The following is a 16,409-nucleotide window of genomic DNA, read 5'->3' as shown; positions in this document are numbered from 1 at the left end:
GAAAACTAAATTTTAATCTGGTAGAAGACCTTGCAAGGAAACAGCCACATTCTTTAGTGGAAACTGCAGTCTCAAAATCATTGTTTACAAGAAATTCTGAATATTACAAGGGGATCATAAATCCAGTTTTCTCTAATCCGAGGACTCTGGCTTAAGGAAAGCTTCCATTTCTAAAAGATGAAGAACTAGATTTCATAGCACAACTTTCATTGCCTTAAGCCAGGAAAAGGAGACTTAAGGTAGGTCTCCATCACCTTGCAGAATCTGTTCCTGGAGCTCTGCTGGAGAACTGGAAGCTTGTATCAGTGTGCCTATACAGTCTGAAAGAACTGCAGCACTTCAATAAATACTTTCTTCCCCAGGCTCCCAGTCAACCTCTTTCCATTGTTATCAGGACTTGAGGAACAGCTGCTGATGCTGAACACGTCCACTTATGCAGTGGGGCCATGACCCTCATGCAACATCAAAATAATGTTTTTGTAAGTGCACATAATTTATCTCCCTCTTCTGCTTGGTGAAGAGAGTCTTTTCTAAAATATTTTTATTCAGCTTTAAATATTACTTTTGCATGAGTGATGAGCAAACTCAGTTATGAGCCAAGGTCACCTCTCTTTGTATAGCATTTCACTGACCTAAAATATTGTCCTTTTCCCAAAGCATTTGTAGCATGCAGGACTTTAAAAACAGTGCATTTAGTTAGAAAATGACATGAGGACAAACTATGATGCTATGTCTAACATAAATGACGAAAATTAATCCAGGTAGACTCATATTCCCTATTCCATTATAAAGACTTGATTTAATTAAAAGCCAGCAGATGTAAAGTACAAAGACATTTTCTTATACTCAGACTAATACTGGGAACTCACAGGCACCACTTAGTTTTTCTCAAAGTTAATAGCTTCTGAAGTTCTAAACAACAACACCTGGAATTTCTATACCAAGGATGAAAATTACAAGAAATGCCAATCATCTGGTTTGAAAACAAAATAGCAGACAACATTCTAGGAGATATATTGCTTCACAGAGGAGAAAAAAGAGTGGAAGTAAAAGATTTTCATTTGAATTACAGTCACTGAATGTTCACCATTGACAAACACAATCCTAGGACATATGGATATTTCTCTTTTTTACAGGTAAGATCTTCAGATCAGGAAGATACGCTTATTTCACACTTGCTTTAAGAGCCCAGAGTGACAATCATGATTCACAGCAGCATGAAAACAGAATTCAGCCCCTGATATTTTACTGGAGAGGTTCAGTTCAGCAAAAGCATTCTTCTGTGGAAGCTTGATGGGCTAGCAGTCCACCACTTTTTCAGGTTGGAATCACAATTCTGCTTTTTCATGTATCTTAACATACCTCCGTCTAGATCAGAAAAAAATAATCATTGCCTGTAACCAAACCTCTATCACACTTCATCTCTGTCTTACATGCAGACTTTTATAGCTCATCCTCCCTCACTTCCACATTCTATTTGCCTTCCTATAATGGATGTTTTTCTTCTTGCATTTTAATGCTACCTCTTCTCCTTGCTTTGCCGTTTGTCTTTCCTCCTTAATTCTGCCTATGTTTCTCTAAAACTTCAATTGCTACCCTGCTGGAATAGCTGGTTGTACAATTGCTTGAGATAAGTCTCCCCATCCAAGAAGCTTTCCCATAAACATAATGACAAACAGATAAAAGAGATCAGTTATACTTGGACATAGACCTCTCGAGGAACATTGTGCTCGACCATCTTCTATTTTTATTAAACTTAGAGACAAAGAAGAGCGTCTCATAAACCCTGCAAACTCCCCATTGCCATTCAAGGTTCACTTAAAATACGATGTAACCACCCTGCTGAGACAATTCCTTTGAGATGCAAGAAGATTACTGAAACCCCTCTGGGCACTGGCCTTCACAGTGGTGCTTTCAACAGACTTTGGCATTTGGTTTTTTGCTTGCTCTTAGTAAATCCCCACACACACTCAGTTTGCAACTCAGAATGATCAGCTGTCAACCTCCAAAGTCAGAGCACTGGCCTAGTTTCTCTTCCTTATACCATTGCCTCTCCTCAGAACTTAGCTTTAAAATGCCAGGGATAGCATATGAGTCCAGATTCAAGTCAGTTACAGTATTTTGGCTCTGTAAAGGCAACAGCGGTTAATATGATAACAAACACTTCATCTTATGTTTTTAATGGCAATAATACTGCAAAGTCCCATCAAGAAGAGTTGAAAACAACAAAAGGACCAGTCTTACACAGTTGCATAGCAACTTTTGAGGGGGAGGGCCTCTTTTTTTTGACTGCTTGTTGCACATCCACTAACAAAAAGAGAATAAATGGTTCCTAAATGGGTAGGTTTATTTAATTATTGCTTTAGGTGTAGGATGCTCATCTGCCCAACACAAAAGAAACAGATAACACAGAAAAGCCATGAAATGAACCTGTTCCTCAAGCATCTCCTTTATACGGGTAAGATTTGCAAGAGCGAGTTTTGCTTATCTCCATTTCTGATTAAGGAAATGCTAAAACTCTTAATGACTTAACAGAAAGGAAATTACACCAGCACTACAGACTTTTTATTACACAAAATAGCAGGTACTGGAGGGTTCAAGAAAGTCCAGACTCAGGTAAATGGAGCAGAAAGACCAGGAAAGGATGGATGAAGATGCAAAGAGCAAAATGCAGTATGCAAGGAAGTGAAGAATGCAAGTAATATATAACAATAAGGAAACAGCTGAGAGTGTATATTCAGAGACACACCAAAGGAAGAGTAGAGAAAATGTATAGATTATAAATGGCAACTCATAATGATATACCCTGCTGTGAGAAATAAGCAAAAATCATAACTGGAGTCACATCCTCCATATCTGCATGCAGAATTGCTTAAACCTGACCTATTATGCAGCTTTCCTGATCCTCATGTTGACATGCAAGAGTTGATTTTAAGCCTCATCTTAGCAACAAAAAGAAGGAATTGAGTTTGATTCTGCAAAGCAGAAGAAAATAGCTCACTCCATTTCTATTAAGTGAAACAACAGTAGGGTATTTTTCTTTCTAGCTCTGACTTACATTACATCCTTCCAGTATTACCCTCAAAAAGGGCCAGGAGTTAAAAAACCCTTAAAACTGACTCCCTACAGAAAGAGTAAATACAACCAAATCAGCAGCATGGAAAATAACTGTATGAGCCCTAGGTATCAAAGCTTACCCACAAATAGCTCATAGTGAATAATGCATGTGGTTTAAAGTCAGTTAAAATAAGTGCCAGGTCACTTATCAAGCAGCAGTGAATTTGAAGACTTTGAAACAAAATTCTTTTGATTCTCCCTCTCTGAGGTACAAAAAACTGAGCTACAATGCAGGTAAGACTGGAGTGTGGTGTGGTCAAGAACTGGCCAGTCTTTTAGTCCTATAGCAGAACAGGCTGGTGGTGCTGAAAGGGCAATAGTGAAACATGAAAGAGCCAGCTTTGACTTTGTGAAACAAATTCTTGACATCACTGGGTCCTAAAGCCCTACTATGCCTTAGAAACTGAAAGGATTTTTCTTGACTGAAAAATTCAGCAGAAAACCAACAGACTAGAATCTATCAACATGGGCCAATCGCCTTTAGTCCACTTTAATTTCTGCTTTTGAGACATTATGTATTTGGCTGCCAGATAAATACACTTGCGCAACCTAAAATTTTCACAGTGCATGTTCATGCAGATGCTTCAAGGCTAGCCTCCCTTCAGATGAATTCATCTCCTCAGACTGCTGAAAGTTGTGCACGTTTTCCAGCTTTGGAAATGTACCAGAGCTCTCCAGCAAAGGCCATTAGGTTAAGGGCATTTTTAAAGGGAAGGAAAAAAATTAATGAAAAACAGGCAGTATATAAAAATATACGGTTTCTCCACAGCCTCATACCCTGCTCTTTATTTTACCTTCTCTGCTTAATGAGCCAAAGGTTTAAACAAGCACTAAGTTTCTGCACTGAAAGTGCAGCCAACTGATTATCCACAGAAGCTCTAAAGATTTTCATTCCCTCCTTTCCAGGATGCAGGAGAAAGGTGCTTAAATTGCAACATAAATTATTTTCCCCTTGGTGTGCTTGTGCCTGTCAAAATAAGTGTTGTTTGTATGGGTACAGCTCAGGCAATTATCATTATCTTCAGTCAATAATTTAACCTTATTATCAATGTTTTTCTAATGATCCAAAGACTGGAACTATCACTAAGAGTTGAGTAGATATATTCCAATATTATACCAAAACATGTCAGGAAGCAAAAAAAAATATTCTTACATAATAATTCATAAAAATTATTATGATTATTCCAGGTAAGATTAATCTTCAATTTCTGTTTTTTCCCTTAAAAAAAGTGATTAATTTTCTGCTTAGAATTAAGAAAATAAACCTTACAAAAAATCATAGAGTTCTATATTTTGAGTGAGAATTTTAATCATTTTTTTTACCAGACCTTCTTTAAGTTTCATTTCTATTTGCACACTAAAAGGAAGTGAAAGTAAACTGTAGAGATTTGACAGGTCACAGTATTAGGGTCTTATTTCAACTGTTGTGAGAAAAACTTTGCTTTGGTTCTTAACCATTTATAAAGAACCTCAGCCTCACAGAGACATACCTGACAAAGTCTGGCCCTACATAAATTATGCAAAGACCCTTGAACTAACATCATTCAATATGATTCATTCACATAAAAGTACAACATCATTTTTCAGGTGAGCAGCAGCCATCCAGCTCCTGGTTTCTGCAGAGGCATGATAAAACCTATACTGCCTAATAAATAATCCATTAAGACACAGCACTACTTAATAACTCAATTATCTCACATCCATATTAGTTCATAGACAACAAGCAGATCTTGAACTTTTGCATATTTTCAGGGTTGGAAAACTTTGTAGAAAATTTAAAGGTAAATTGTTTCTGTCAAGGCTGGTCCTTCCTTGCATACACTTGGACATTACTAGCTTAGATAACTCTTCCTGCAGAACCTATGCCAAGACAATTTAAAAACACCAAACCAAGTCTTAGCTTTCCATTGCTAAGTAAGAATCATCAATTGCACTAGAATCCTAGAAGTTTTAAGAAATCTAAAATTGTGAGGGGATTTTCCCCACAAGTTTTACCATCATAATGTTCAAGCATAACATTTGGTAATTTTATTAGAACACTTAGTTGTATGCTTGTTATCTCTCCTATTCCAGTGACTTAAGTAAGTAAAAGATAGAATTCCTTTGCTTTGATAATCAATTGCATCACATCTTCAGAAGCAAAAAAAAACACTAGTCCTTTACTTTCTCTTATTTATGCAAAAGGTACATTAACAGCTACCATTACACACTGTATATTGCTTTAAAACACATTTTCACATCCTGTTTGTCAAGCCAGCAAGCTTTCATACCACTTTAAAAAACGGAGTAAATATTTATTAAAACATCTTAACTTATAAATTGGAATTTTAATAATCACTTACAAAAGCACCAGTATCTCACATACAACTTCTGTACATTTCGCCCTCATTTAAAGCACTGAGGGCATACACAGTTATGGGTTAATACACGCTTTTAAAGCTAATTCTGGATGCCCATATGAAAGAGATTTAATTACATACAAAACCTAGTTTAACTCACAACACATTAGAAGTGAAAAGACAAAACACCCCCATATTTAAAAAAAATGCCCACTGCAATACATAAATCCACTTACCATAAAAAAATACGTATCTTTCTTGTATTTTCTTGTGTCTGTAAAAGTGAGTATTGCTTTTTTTATTAAGACTCTAAATGCAGTTCTACTCAAATATACTGCTATTTAATTGGCACTTCATATGCAATTGTCTTTTAACGTGGATTGATGTTATTGTAGGCTAGAGAGTAAACAAAATGTGCTTGCTCAGTCTTCTTGCATCATGTAATTCTGTTTTCATCGACACAGATTACAAATTCTTGTCATAGTAAACAGGTGATAGACTGCAACTACTAAATAAACCATTAATAAGGTATAAAATCTTCTAATGACATGGTCTAATGTTTCAGACTTGAAAGTTAGCAGTGGATCCCATTAAAAACCTTGATAATGTTCAGAAAATAGTCTAATGTTTTCAGGTGAGACTATCTTAATTGACAATACAAATACCAATCCAAAGATCAACTTCAGATAGATTCTGAAAGCATTTTAAAAATGATAATGACTTATTTTAGCATTTCACAGAATTTACCTCAATTTTAATCCAGGAATTTTAATCCAAATCCAGCTAAACCTCTGATTATGTCTAAACACTTATTTAAACACATTTAAAGTGCTGTTGACTCTTCCATTAACTTGGAGTGTCAACAACAGAAACATTAAAAGTAGTCATTCTAAACACCTTTGATCATGGAGGTACTAGGCAGAAAAAAATAGCCCTCTTTCTGGAGCAAAATGCATGGAAAGTAAACCTTTGAGTCTCAAATTACTGTTTTTCTTTTTATTTTCAGCATGTCAATTGTCTCATCTCTACTTTGTACTTTCAAACCACCAAGTTTTACCACCCAGACTGCCCTCTCAAAGAACAGCACATGGAATATGAATGGTTTGGGTTCAATCTTATGCATTTGGCAGTGTTGGATTACTACCACTTTTCTTAACACACTCCCATTCATAGCAAGTTGGCATAAAACAGTATAATGAGCAACACTCTACCATATCTGCTATTTTTTTCAGTTTTAAAAGGACCTAAGCTATCCTAGATAATCTGTGTTAGAACAAGGCAAAGTTTTTTCCCCCATTGACAACATACTGTTGGTTCTTACTGATTTCTTTGTACTCTACTTAAGTACTTAAAAATAGCAATTTTTTTTCTTAATGGAATTAGACACATTGGCCCTGCAAAACATTTCAGCTGCTTTGGGAGAACATGGACATTTGTCATTGATTTTTCATAAATATGGGGCAGCCTATGTGATGAGGACAGGATGCATTGCAGAGCAGGGTACAGCATCTTTCTTTCAGCTAGTCAAATTTAAATGAACAGTCATATCCTCTGATGGTCATCTCCCTTATGAAGAATATCCCATCCATAGTAAAATATTCTCAGTCATTTGATAACTAATTCATGAGCCACTGGCACCAGGAATTCATCAAGGAGCAAGAAGCAGGCAGTCTTTTTAGCCACATATGTGAGGTGGTATTTGTGATACTCTTATGTTATTTGTGATGTCAGAACTGAATGAAAGAGAAGTACATAACGTCATGCTCTTGGCAGTGCAAGCTATATCATCTGCAACCTTGGTCAGCAGCCAAATGCTCAGCCAGCCACTTGCCAGCTACCCTACTGAGCAGGACAAAGGTAGAAAACAGGGAGAAAAAAATCTCACAAGTTAAAATGCAGAAAGGGAGGTTACCATTACAGGCAAGACACTCAACCTGGGGCAAATGAAAATAATTTCTTGCCAATTAAAATAGATTCAAACAGAGAGAAACTTCTGTCACTTCCTTAACTTCTGTAACTTCCTTCTCCTGCTTCCTTTCCTGGCAGAAAGGCCAGCTTCCTGACCAGATTATTCCTCCTCCCTCACTAAATTATGTTATGGACCCGTCAGTCTCTGCTACCAGTTTTTGACAGCTGAGATGATTATTGTGCATAGGGTTTGGGTGCCTGCCTTAGCCATGGTGTCCTCAAGTGCAGAGGCCCTTCTTCCTCCGCTGCAGAGCTGAAAAAGAGCTAAGGAGCCAATGGGTCTGATTGGGGTAGGCAAAGCATTCCTCTGTCAAATGCTATACCAACTCAGTGGGACTATATGTGTGTTCTCACATAAAATCCCAGGCCTTGGAAGGGATAACTGCCCTAGGTGTCTGCCAAAATCCTCCCACACACCCTGCTGCCCAGGGATTGACCACATCAGGTCACATTTCTCTGTCAACTCAACAAGTTGTTTATTCTTGCACTTGGATGCAATCAAGTTCCACCTATCCAGAAATATCAGATAATAGGACCAAACAGTTTACAGTGATAATGCCTTGTCAATATTTTAGAAAGTGTGAATTTAAATGCCAAAACCATTATTTATATTGGCTTTTGAAGGGGGAGCAGTCAGAAAAAAATGCCACCACAGTATGTACTCTGAAAGCTCCATCATCCTGTGCTAAATGAGTTTTATTAGATACATAGAAAGAACAGATTTGCCCTTCAAAATAGTTTGACAGTAGAGAATCCAACCATACCCGAACTGCTAAGCATTCAAACTTTGAGAGATTGCTCTACTGACACTCAAAATTTATAGTTCTACAACAGCCCATACAGCAACATTAATGGAGATTGTAAAGCACTAGAAAACCTATAGAAGTAAAGCAGTACCTGTCCTTTACAAAGAACTGTACTGAAAAACAGTATGTGCACTAATATAACCCTTCCTTTGTAAAGTTCCTCATACTTTTACACAACCCATTGAGTGTAGGTGTTTGAATACAAATTTTGAAAGAGCATTTTAATTTCCAACTATTTATCTAAAAATTTCTCTTTTCCAATGACCTTAGAGCGTCTCTTAAAACCGGTTATTTCATTTGTTTTTCATTACCCATACAGATGCTGAAAAGTCAGTTACACACCTTTTCTTGCATGATCTCAGGGGATATATAGGAAATTCATCAATCTTGCAAAATTCTCACAAAATCTAATTTATGCTTATTAAGTAATATAAAATCCAGCGGCCTGCATAAATGTGATCAGACATATAAGGCTGAGCATCTTCCTACATAATCTCTTCACATCAAAACTAATTTCTGCTATAAGAGCTATCACCTGAATTCCCTTAAGAGTACAGTTACATTTTTAGCATTATTTTTGCCTTTGCTCACTCCAATTCTATTCTAATATTTTTTTAATACAAAAAGCCACGACCAAGTTTTGCCTTCTTTCCCTTTCATTATCAGTCCCTTTTAAAATTTGTCATCATTATTTCATAGTTTAATACATTTTTTCACTCATTTTCTGCTACCTTTCAACACTATTGATTTCAGAATATCTGCCATTCTGCCTCAGGCAGGACTATAACCTCATCTACTGTACTGTTTTAATTCCAGCTCCCTCCAGATTCAGAGAGAGGAACTCCCTTCTCACTAAAATAACAGACTCCCACTTCCAGTAGTAAAGGAGACTGAATTTAGGATTAAACAGATGTCAACTTTAGTTCCCAGCTCTCTTTCTGATAGTATGAATTTAGTTAAGCTAAGCTATTCATGTCTACTTTGACAAATAGCAATATTGAAGAGGTAGCAGGAAGATAACTGTTTAGCCAGGTGTTCCTTTGCAGAGGCTCCCTCTTTACAGTGAGTCAGAGCAGAGTATGGGTTTGACAAAACGTAGGTGATACTAAAACTTGTGGGTAAACTAAAGGCTTTGTTTAGTTTACTCTTGAAAAAAAAAACCAACTTGATTTCACATTCACTCCCACTTCTCTCAATTAAAAGAATGTTCTTAAAAGGCTCCTAATTTTTTGCTTAGCTGGGTACTTGAATAAAAGAGATTGAATAGCACATCAAAGAAATGTTAATGTGTGCCTTGGTTCCTGTTTGTATATAGATGACCAAATTCATAGTACTGCAGTTCCACTGCAACTTACTTATTCACAAGTTTGCTAATTTGCCATTTTTAAAAATCACTTAATTAGGACAATTCAAAGAAAATTTCTTTTCTTTTAGCTCTGCAAGTACATAAGAACATGTGCAAGCCCTATAATACTTTTTATTTCAACCAGCTGTCATGCATAATCCAGACTATGCAAAGCAATAACCAGCCTGCTTTACAATTGACAGAACCCACTTGGCCCTAAAAAGGAGTCTCCCATACCCAACTACAAGCATGAAGAATAAGCAAAAATCTACCTGAAAAATACATAGTGATTTCCAAAGAAATTACATTATTCCATTTAATAGGTGGGTATTTCTGACAAAAAGCTCAGAACTACACTGTTGGACAAGTTCTAAGAAAAACAACTGAAATTTATGGACCAGTGTTATGTTTGATAAGGGCTCAAAGTCAAAATTTAAAGCTTAGATATTCCACATATCCAAGGAGTAGGGGATTGAGTGGTCTAGTAGGAAACTAAGGTTTGTGGCTTAATGTAGGGGGTTTAATTTATTTGGTTCTCAGTATGATCAGCATCAAGAGGGAGCACCAAAATCAGTGAACAATGAGACACTGCTACAGTGACAATACATGAAGAAAGAACAGCATTGTCCAAAGCTTCAGGGTGTTTGCTAAAAGACTGGGAATACTGTCACTGAGACTAATTTTATTATATTCAGTTTCTTCTATACACTGAAAACCCATACATAAAGTGTGTCACCCCCATTATTCATTTTAACTGATGCAAACTAAATGATGCACTTGAAGCACACATGCACAACCTGGAACACACCAATTTCAATACAGCCTTACTCTTTGCTTCATTTTAGTGCTGGCAGTTGTCCAAATGTGTTATATCTTGTCTTCACAACCTTCTGGAGATACTCTAGAACCTCAGCTTCAAATAGATAGCAAACAAGGACTGGCACAAAAATTGATGAGAATGCCTTAATGCTTTCAGTTTATCCTTTAGGCCAGAGTAGGGATCTGACTTGTGGAAATCATAACTGTGGGTTTTGAGAAGCAACACAGTCAGGGGAAGTCAATACCACAGCACAGAGCAAAAGGACACAAATACAGACACAAAGGCTTTAGGGAAAGAATGGGACAAAAAGAAGATTGATAAGATCAGATGACAGCAGAAGCTAAGTAGGCATGGGAACAACTGACAAAGGTCTTGAAGGAATTAATTTAAACATTCCTTCAAGGAATTTTAAAAGTACAAATAAAGAAACAGAGTAAATAGAAGAATTAAAGCAGACATTATCAATCCAACACAGAAGACAGAAAATATCCATCCTCATCATTTCAGCAATGTTCATCAAAATAGAAAAATGGACAAAGACATGGCAGAAATCAAGGTGAAAGTCAAAGAAGCCTCAAAATAAGAATTATCACAAAAATGGAATTGTGGATAAAGTATGTGATAGAACTAAATTTACCATATTTCAGTGAATACCTACAAAGATAAACTCTAGCAGAGCAAAGCAACCATTCTCATTTTGATAAAAACAGACTTTTTCTGTCCAACACACATCTATCTGCACTGTTACTCTGGTGATATAAAAACACATGTACATACATACTCATTTAACCATCATCAACTCTGATGTTTTATAAACCAAACCAACCTGCATAATATCAGTGCCTCAGCTTTCAACAGCAAAGATGACAATAAAGTGTGCAACTGAGAATGCAAGGTTGTAATCATAAGACTGGAAAAAACTCCAGTAATCAAAAACACTTGGTAATTGGAGTTTCAAATCATTAAAGGTCATCCTTATGCAAACACATAAAATTTCGTCACATGTCACAGATCACATACTGAAACCAGAATTCTTCACTCCCTAATTCAGGTCTAAAACTCTGTCCATGGAACATTCCTCTAGAGTGTAAAAAAGCACAAAAACAGTAATGTCATATATCCATATAAGAGTTAGTAATTAACATTTAGTTCAGTAAAAGCTATCACCACTGATCAAGTTGGCATACATGTTCATCTCTCCTTCCTGAGAATCTACACTACCATCTTGCCACTTCTTTTCATGCTGCACACAATTAAATATGGAAATCACCAGCTGCACAGTTCTGAAATCAAAGGCCTGCCTAGAGAATGAGAGGGAGAGGAAAGGCAGAGAAAGCACGCACAGAGCCTTACCTTCCAATTAGCAGGAACTCCCCGAGCACTCCCAGGCGCCGCATGGCAATGAGGATGCCCCTGACTGTCATTCCCTCGCAGAAGCACACCACCACTCTGGCCTTGGGTAACCTCTCTCGCAGCTTGCGGAGCAGGCGGTCAAAGCTCTTCTCGCCGGCGTTGCTGTAGATCTTGTCAGAGTGAGCAATGCAGAGACCCTCTTGGGCAGCCAACTCTTTGAAGGCTTCCATTCCACTTTCCCCATAATTTCCTGTCAAAAAAAAAAAAAAAAATTATATCATGCATTTAACCAGTTTAACTGTGATGGGAAAGTGATAGTTTCGCCCTCCAAAATCAAGCAGCATTAGCAGAAGGAAGAGCAAAATAGACCCATCAAAGTGAACATGCTCAGAGTTCAGTGGAGCAACAGGATATCCATGTATCAGTAGGTCTTAACAGAACTGGTGACAGCAAGTTTCTTTTCTTATGTTGACTTAAAAACAGATAGTAAAGGGGATATTAAACAAGTAATGGATAGGTAGAAAAGGGAACAGATCAGACAGTAAGAGTGAAGTTTTATAAATATTTCTACAGCAAAACCCACAGCCGAGCTAATATAGGAAAAAAGGATTTAATTCCAAACTGTCTGTATAACATGCAGCCTATGTTGACAAAAGTAAATGAAAGATGGATGCACATTTAAAACACACTGATCTGGTAACATTTCCAAAGTCACACTAATTTGACTAAGCAATGTTCATGACAGCTAAAATGTAGGCTTCATGATGTCTCTCATAGAATAGGAGACTTTCTAACTGAAAGAACTTCAGAAATAACCCTTTCCAAGACAATTATTTGAACTGTGTGGTCCAAACTATATATAAAACCTGATTCTCAAATTCACTTCTATTATACATTCAGCAAGCCAAAACAACAGTTTTACAAAACTCAGAGTGCCTTCTGCTATGGAAACAGGTGAAACCCCAAGTTTTCTTTGAATATTTTATGCCTGACATGAATACAGAAGTTATGATGAACACCCATCTCATAAGAGGAACAGATGGATTTAAAAGAACCCATATCTATTAACAGTAACAAGAAATGGTTCAAAAAGAGAATAATTGATTTAATGCTATCCACATCCATAATGTTTCTTTCATTTAATGAGGGAGTTAGATCAAATATGCTGATCACTTCTAGACCCAGAAGTCTAGTCTTTTCAAGCAAGTTTGATCAAAGAGGTCCCACTTCCCTGTTTCCAGCAACTGTTTGAAACAGCAAATTGCAAAGAGGAGGACTTCTGAATAAGCCTAAGTTTCTTCACAAAAAAAAAAAATTAGAACTCCTCAAAAGTATGGCCATCAGAAAGAAAATGCAGCAAGAGACAGTCCAGGCACTCTCTATAAACCCTGGGCATATATGTGCATTTTTCCAAAAATGTGGATCACTTGCCACAGATCAACACTATGCAGACACACTAAGACTGTCATTGTCATACTAAGTTGCCGAAAAACCTGACAGATCTAGTGTCAAACACAAAACTGAAGATCCCCAGCCCTTTGCACTGATCTGCCCTAGTTTCTCATAAATTTGAAGCTCAGCAGAACGGCCTCTTTTCTAGCCTGTGACTCAACATCATATTCAGCAATCAGGTCAATTCCGCTTTTTTTTTCTGTGAGCCAGAGGTACAGCAGAGCAGCAGTCCTGCATGAGTGTGGGGAGGAAGATCTGTGCCTGGTGGGACTCGTCACCAAGCAGCCCAATCCCACAACCCTGTACTTGGGTAAACACTGTGGCCTCATCATATGCTAAGAATGACCCAGACAGAGGTATTTCCAGGTATTTATAGGCCAGGACCTGCAGTCACCAAGGGACTTATTCCAAGGCAGTACAGTTTGAGCCATGCTGCTTTGACAACTTTCCTCAGGTCCCTGACTGAGGCTGAACAACCTCACCCCTGACTTGCTATTAGCAAGAACTTTGTTCAAGAACTTTGAACTTTGTTCAACAGAGACTCCTTTGAAACAAGTAGGGTTATTCTTGAAGTATTACCTAAGGAGGGACAGGAGACTACAGTGAATCCTATTAGATGTTTAGGTAGTGCATATTAAAATACATAGCAAGTTTCTTACCCAGCTTTAAGGATGGGTTTTATCATACATCAGTAAAGTACTAATTCTGCTGTAGCTCAAGTTAATGGTTGCAAGAAATGAAAAATTAAATCCATTTGGAATGATTTTTCTCAGCTTTAATTTTGATGAAATAACAATTAATCTCAAACACAGTCAAACCCGTACTAACAGTACAACAGCCTACCAAAACATATGCTAAGAGAAAGATTGGTGTCTATAAATTCAGTAAGTGTGACAGATCATTTAGAAGGCAAAAAGCTAATTAAGATCAAGAACAACATGAACACAATATGGAATAGGCAAAAAAGAAGGCAGGAAACCTGAAGCTCTAAAGGAAAGATTTCCAATCCTTATATGAAAGTAGCATAACAGCTGTCCAGTAGCAGCACAAAGAAATCTGATGTTTGACTGGAGCTTGCTCAGCTCATAGGAGTATTATGTAAAGTAGGTTTCTGCCACAGCCTGAGATGAGACTTGGTGACCCTGGAGGTTCTCCTAAAATCTGTTTACCATGCTCCCAGAGCAAGACAACATGCTGCACATCTTTCCCTTCCAGGGAAAAGGATCAGAGAGAAAAAGAATGTGTGACATATGTTACATAGATTGTTCAGTGCACTGAGCTACTGAGGTATGGACAAGGTAAGGGTATATATGGAATAGAAAACACCAATTAATTCTGTGCAATAGCCAAGAACACAGCCATCTGTACCAGCTTGTACCATCCATTTCAATTCACACTCAGCTGAGAGGGAAAACCTGTAATGAAAGAAATCTCTTGTGATTGTAGTCAGTGAAGACTTACATAAGGGCCCGAGGCTAAGACCTTTCTTCCTTTGAAAGAGCCATTGAATAAAAGATCTAATCTTATCTGAAACTGCCTTTTGATACCAGGATCAGCTGTGAAAGGTAAAATAATTATTATTGTGATTTTCTTTCTGACCTCTACCCAAAACTAGGTGAGACAGTAACATACTTTGAGCACTACAATTGGGTCTCAGACAGCCCATGCCGGTTTTAACCTTTTTTAAGGTCTGTTCAATTTGTACCCTAATCAAAGGATACAAATTTTTCCTTATATGCTTCATTCAGAGTCTGTACAGCAGTATAGAGGTAAATTCTAAACCTATCATGAGTGCAATTTTACCAAGGGGATTTTTATAACACTTTTCTTTCAGTGCCAAAGGAAGCTTTGCTTCACCACTGAGAAAATTCAAGATAATGCCATTTCTGAAAGCTATCTAAAGATGCTGCTGAGAGTTCCATATAGTGGTAATTATTCTCACTCATTGCACTACATGCCTTAAATATCTTAATAAAAACATTAAGATGCTGTATTAAAAATCAGAGATGTTATCTTGGTCAACAGAAGACATACAAAAGAAGAAATGAACAAAAATTCAGCCTCATAAATTGCTCCTGTGAGCTAGTAAGTATTACATTTGTGCCACAGCTATATTGAAATTAGCACTGTTAGGTTGTATTAACACTTTAGTAGTGGAGGGAGCAGAACCCATGAGCTCCATCTCAAAGTTTTATGTTCTTTTTTTTATTATTCTTGTTTGGCAAATTTGGCCCCATTTCCAGAGAATCATTTGTTTTTCATTTATGAAAAGGAGCAGAAACAGCTCAGCAGTGAGGTGTTTATGAGAATCCTGGAGACTGTTTTCTTAAGCGATGCATAGAATGTCTGTGTGGGTCTTCCCAAGCCATGTAACAGTGTGTTGTGTTTTCAGGGGGCTTAAAAACAAAACAATGTGTCCCACCTAATCTCTATCTTTGAATGAAATCAGCCATTGATTTATTAGAGGCAATAGCATAAGGAACTATTAGTCATTCATATTTGAGCTGAACAGAACATTTCCTTGAAATATAGGCTAATCACCATTTAAAAAAAAAAAAAAATCTTGAAGACCATAATGCTGAAGAGAAAGATTGAGACTGTTCTTTCTTGCTCTGCTTTAAGTGTTGTTAGGAAATACCAGCTACATTTGTAAGACCCATTTAGAGGAACAGCTACAAAACTGACAAAACCCTCAGCAGAAAACTCTGCCCAAAAGAATGCTCCAATGCATTTATAATGACAAAAGGTAGCGAGCAAGAGTTACTTCACCCACCTCAGGCAGGAGTAATCTCTTCAGGTGAGGTCACCTATTGCTCACCTCTAGGGGCTTATTCACTGCATTCATTCCTCTAAACCATGGCAACCACAACCTGGATCAAAAGTGAGCCCACAAAAACTCCCATATACCCTGCAAGCACACAACAAAGGTAATGCACCAAATAAGAAAACCACAAACTCCAGTTTCACTGCAGGGTGCTACAGAGGCAAGTCATATTGCAAGAAAGTTCTCCTTCACAAGTGAGAAACTATTTTTTGTTCTCTTCTTTCCTTTCTTAACATTATGATCTGTTTTTTCACCTCTCCCAAACTTGTAAATACCTTGCTGGAGGTATGAAGTCTGTTTCATTGTTCATTACTGATTCACTGCAAGACATCTCTTTTACTCAACTAATTAACTACTTTTTGGCAGACAAAATTAGATAAGAACA

General features: G+C 37.3%; 1 protein-coding gene across 8 annotated transcripts in view; it reads right to left on the bottom strand.

The window, feature by feature from the left end:
* The window catches only part of GRM1 (glutamate metabotropic receptor 1), a 182,546-nt gene that overhangs the window by 132,571 nt on the left and 33,566 nt on the right, over nt 1-16,409 (bottom strand). For all 8 annotated transcript variants that reach the window (XM_030268163.4, XM_030268165.4, XM_030268166.4 and 5 more), the window contains exon 3: nt 11,749-11,998. In XM_030268163.4, the coding sequence (XP_030124023.4) occupies nt 11,749-11,998 (250 nt within the window). The remainder of the gene's footprint in view (nt 1-11,748; nt 11,999-16,409) is intronic.

The sequence above is a fragment of the Taeniopygia guttata genome, chromosome 3, assembly GCF_048771995.1.
Source record: "Taeniopygia guttata chromosome 3, bTaeGut7.mat, whole genome shotgun sequence".
NCBI classification, from domain to species: domain Eukaryota; kingdom Metazoa; phylum Chordata; class Aves; order Passeriformes; family Estrildidae; genus Taeniopygia; species Taeniopygia guttata.
This window is presented reverse-complemented; position numbering and strand designations above follow the sequence as displayed.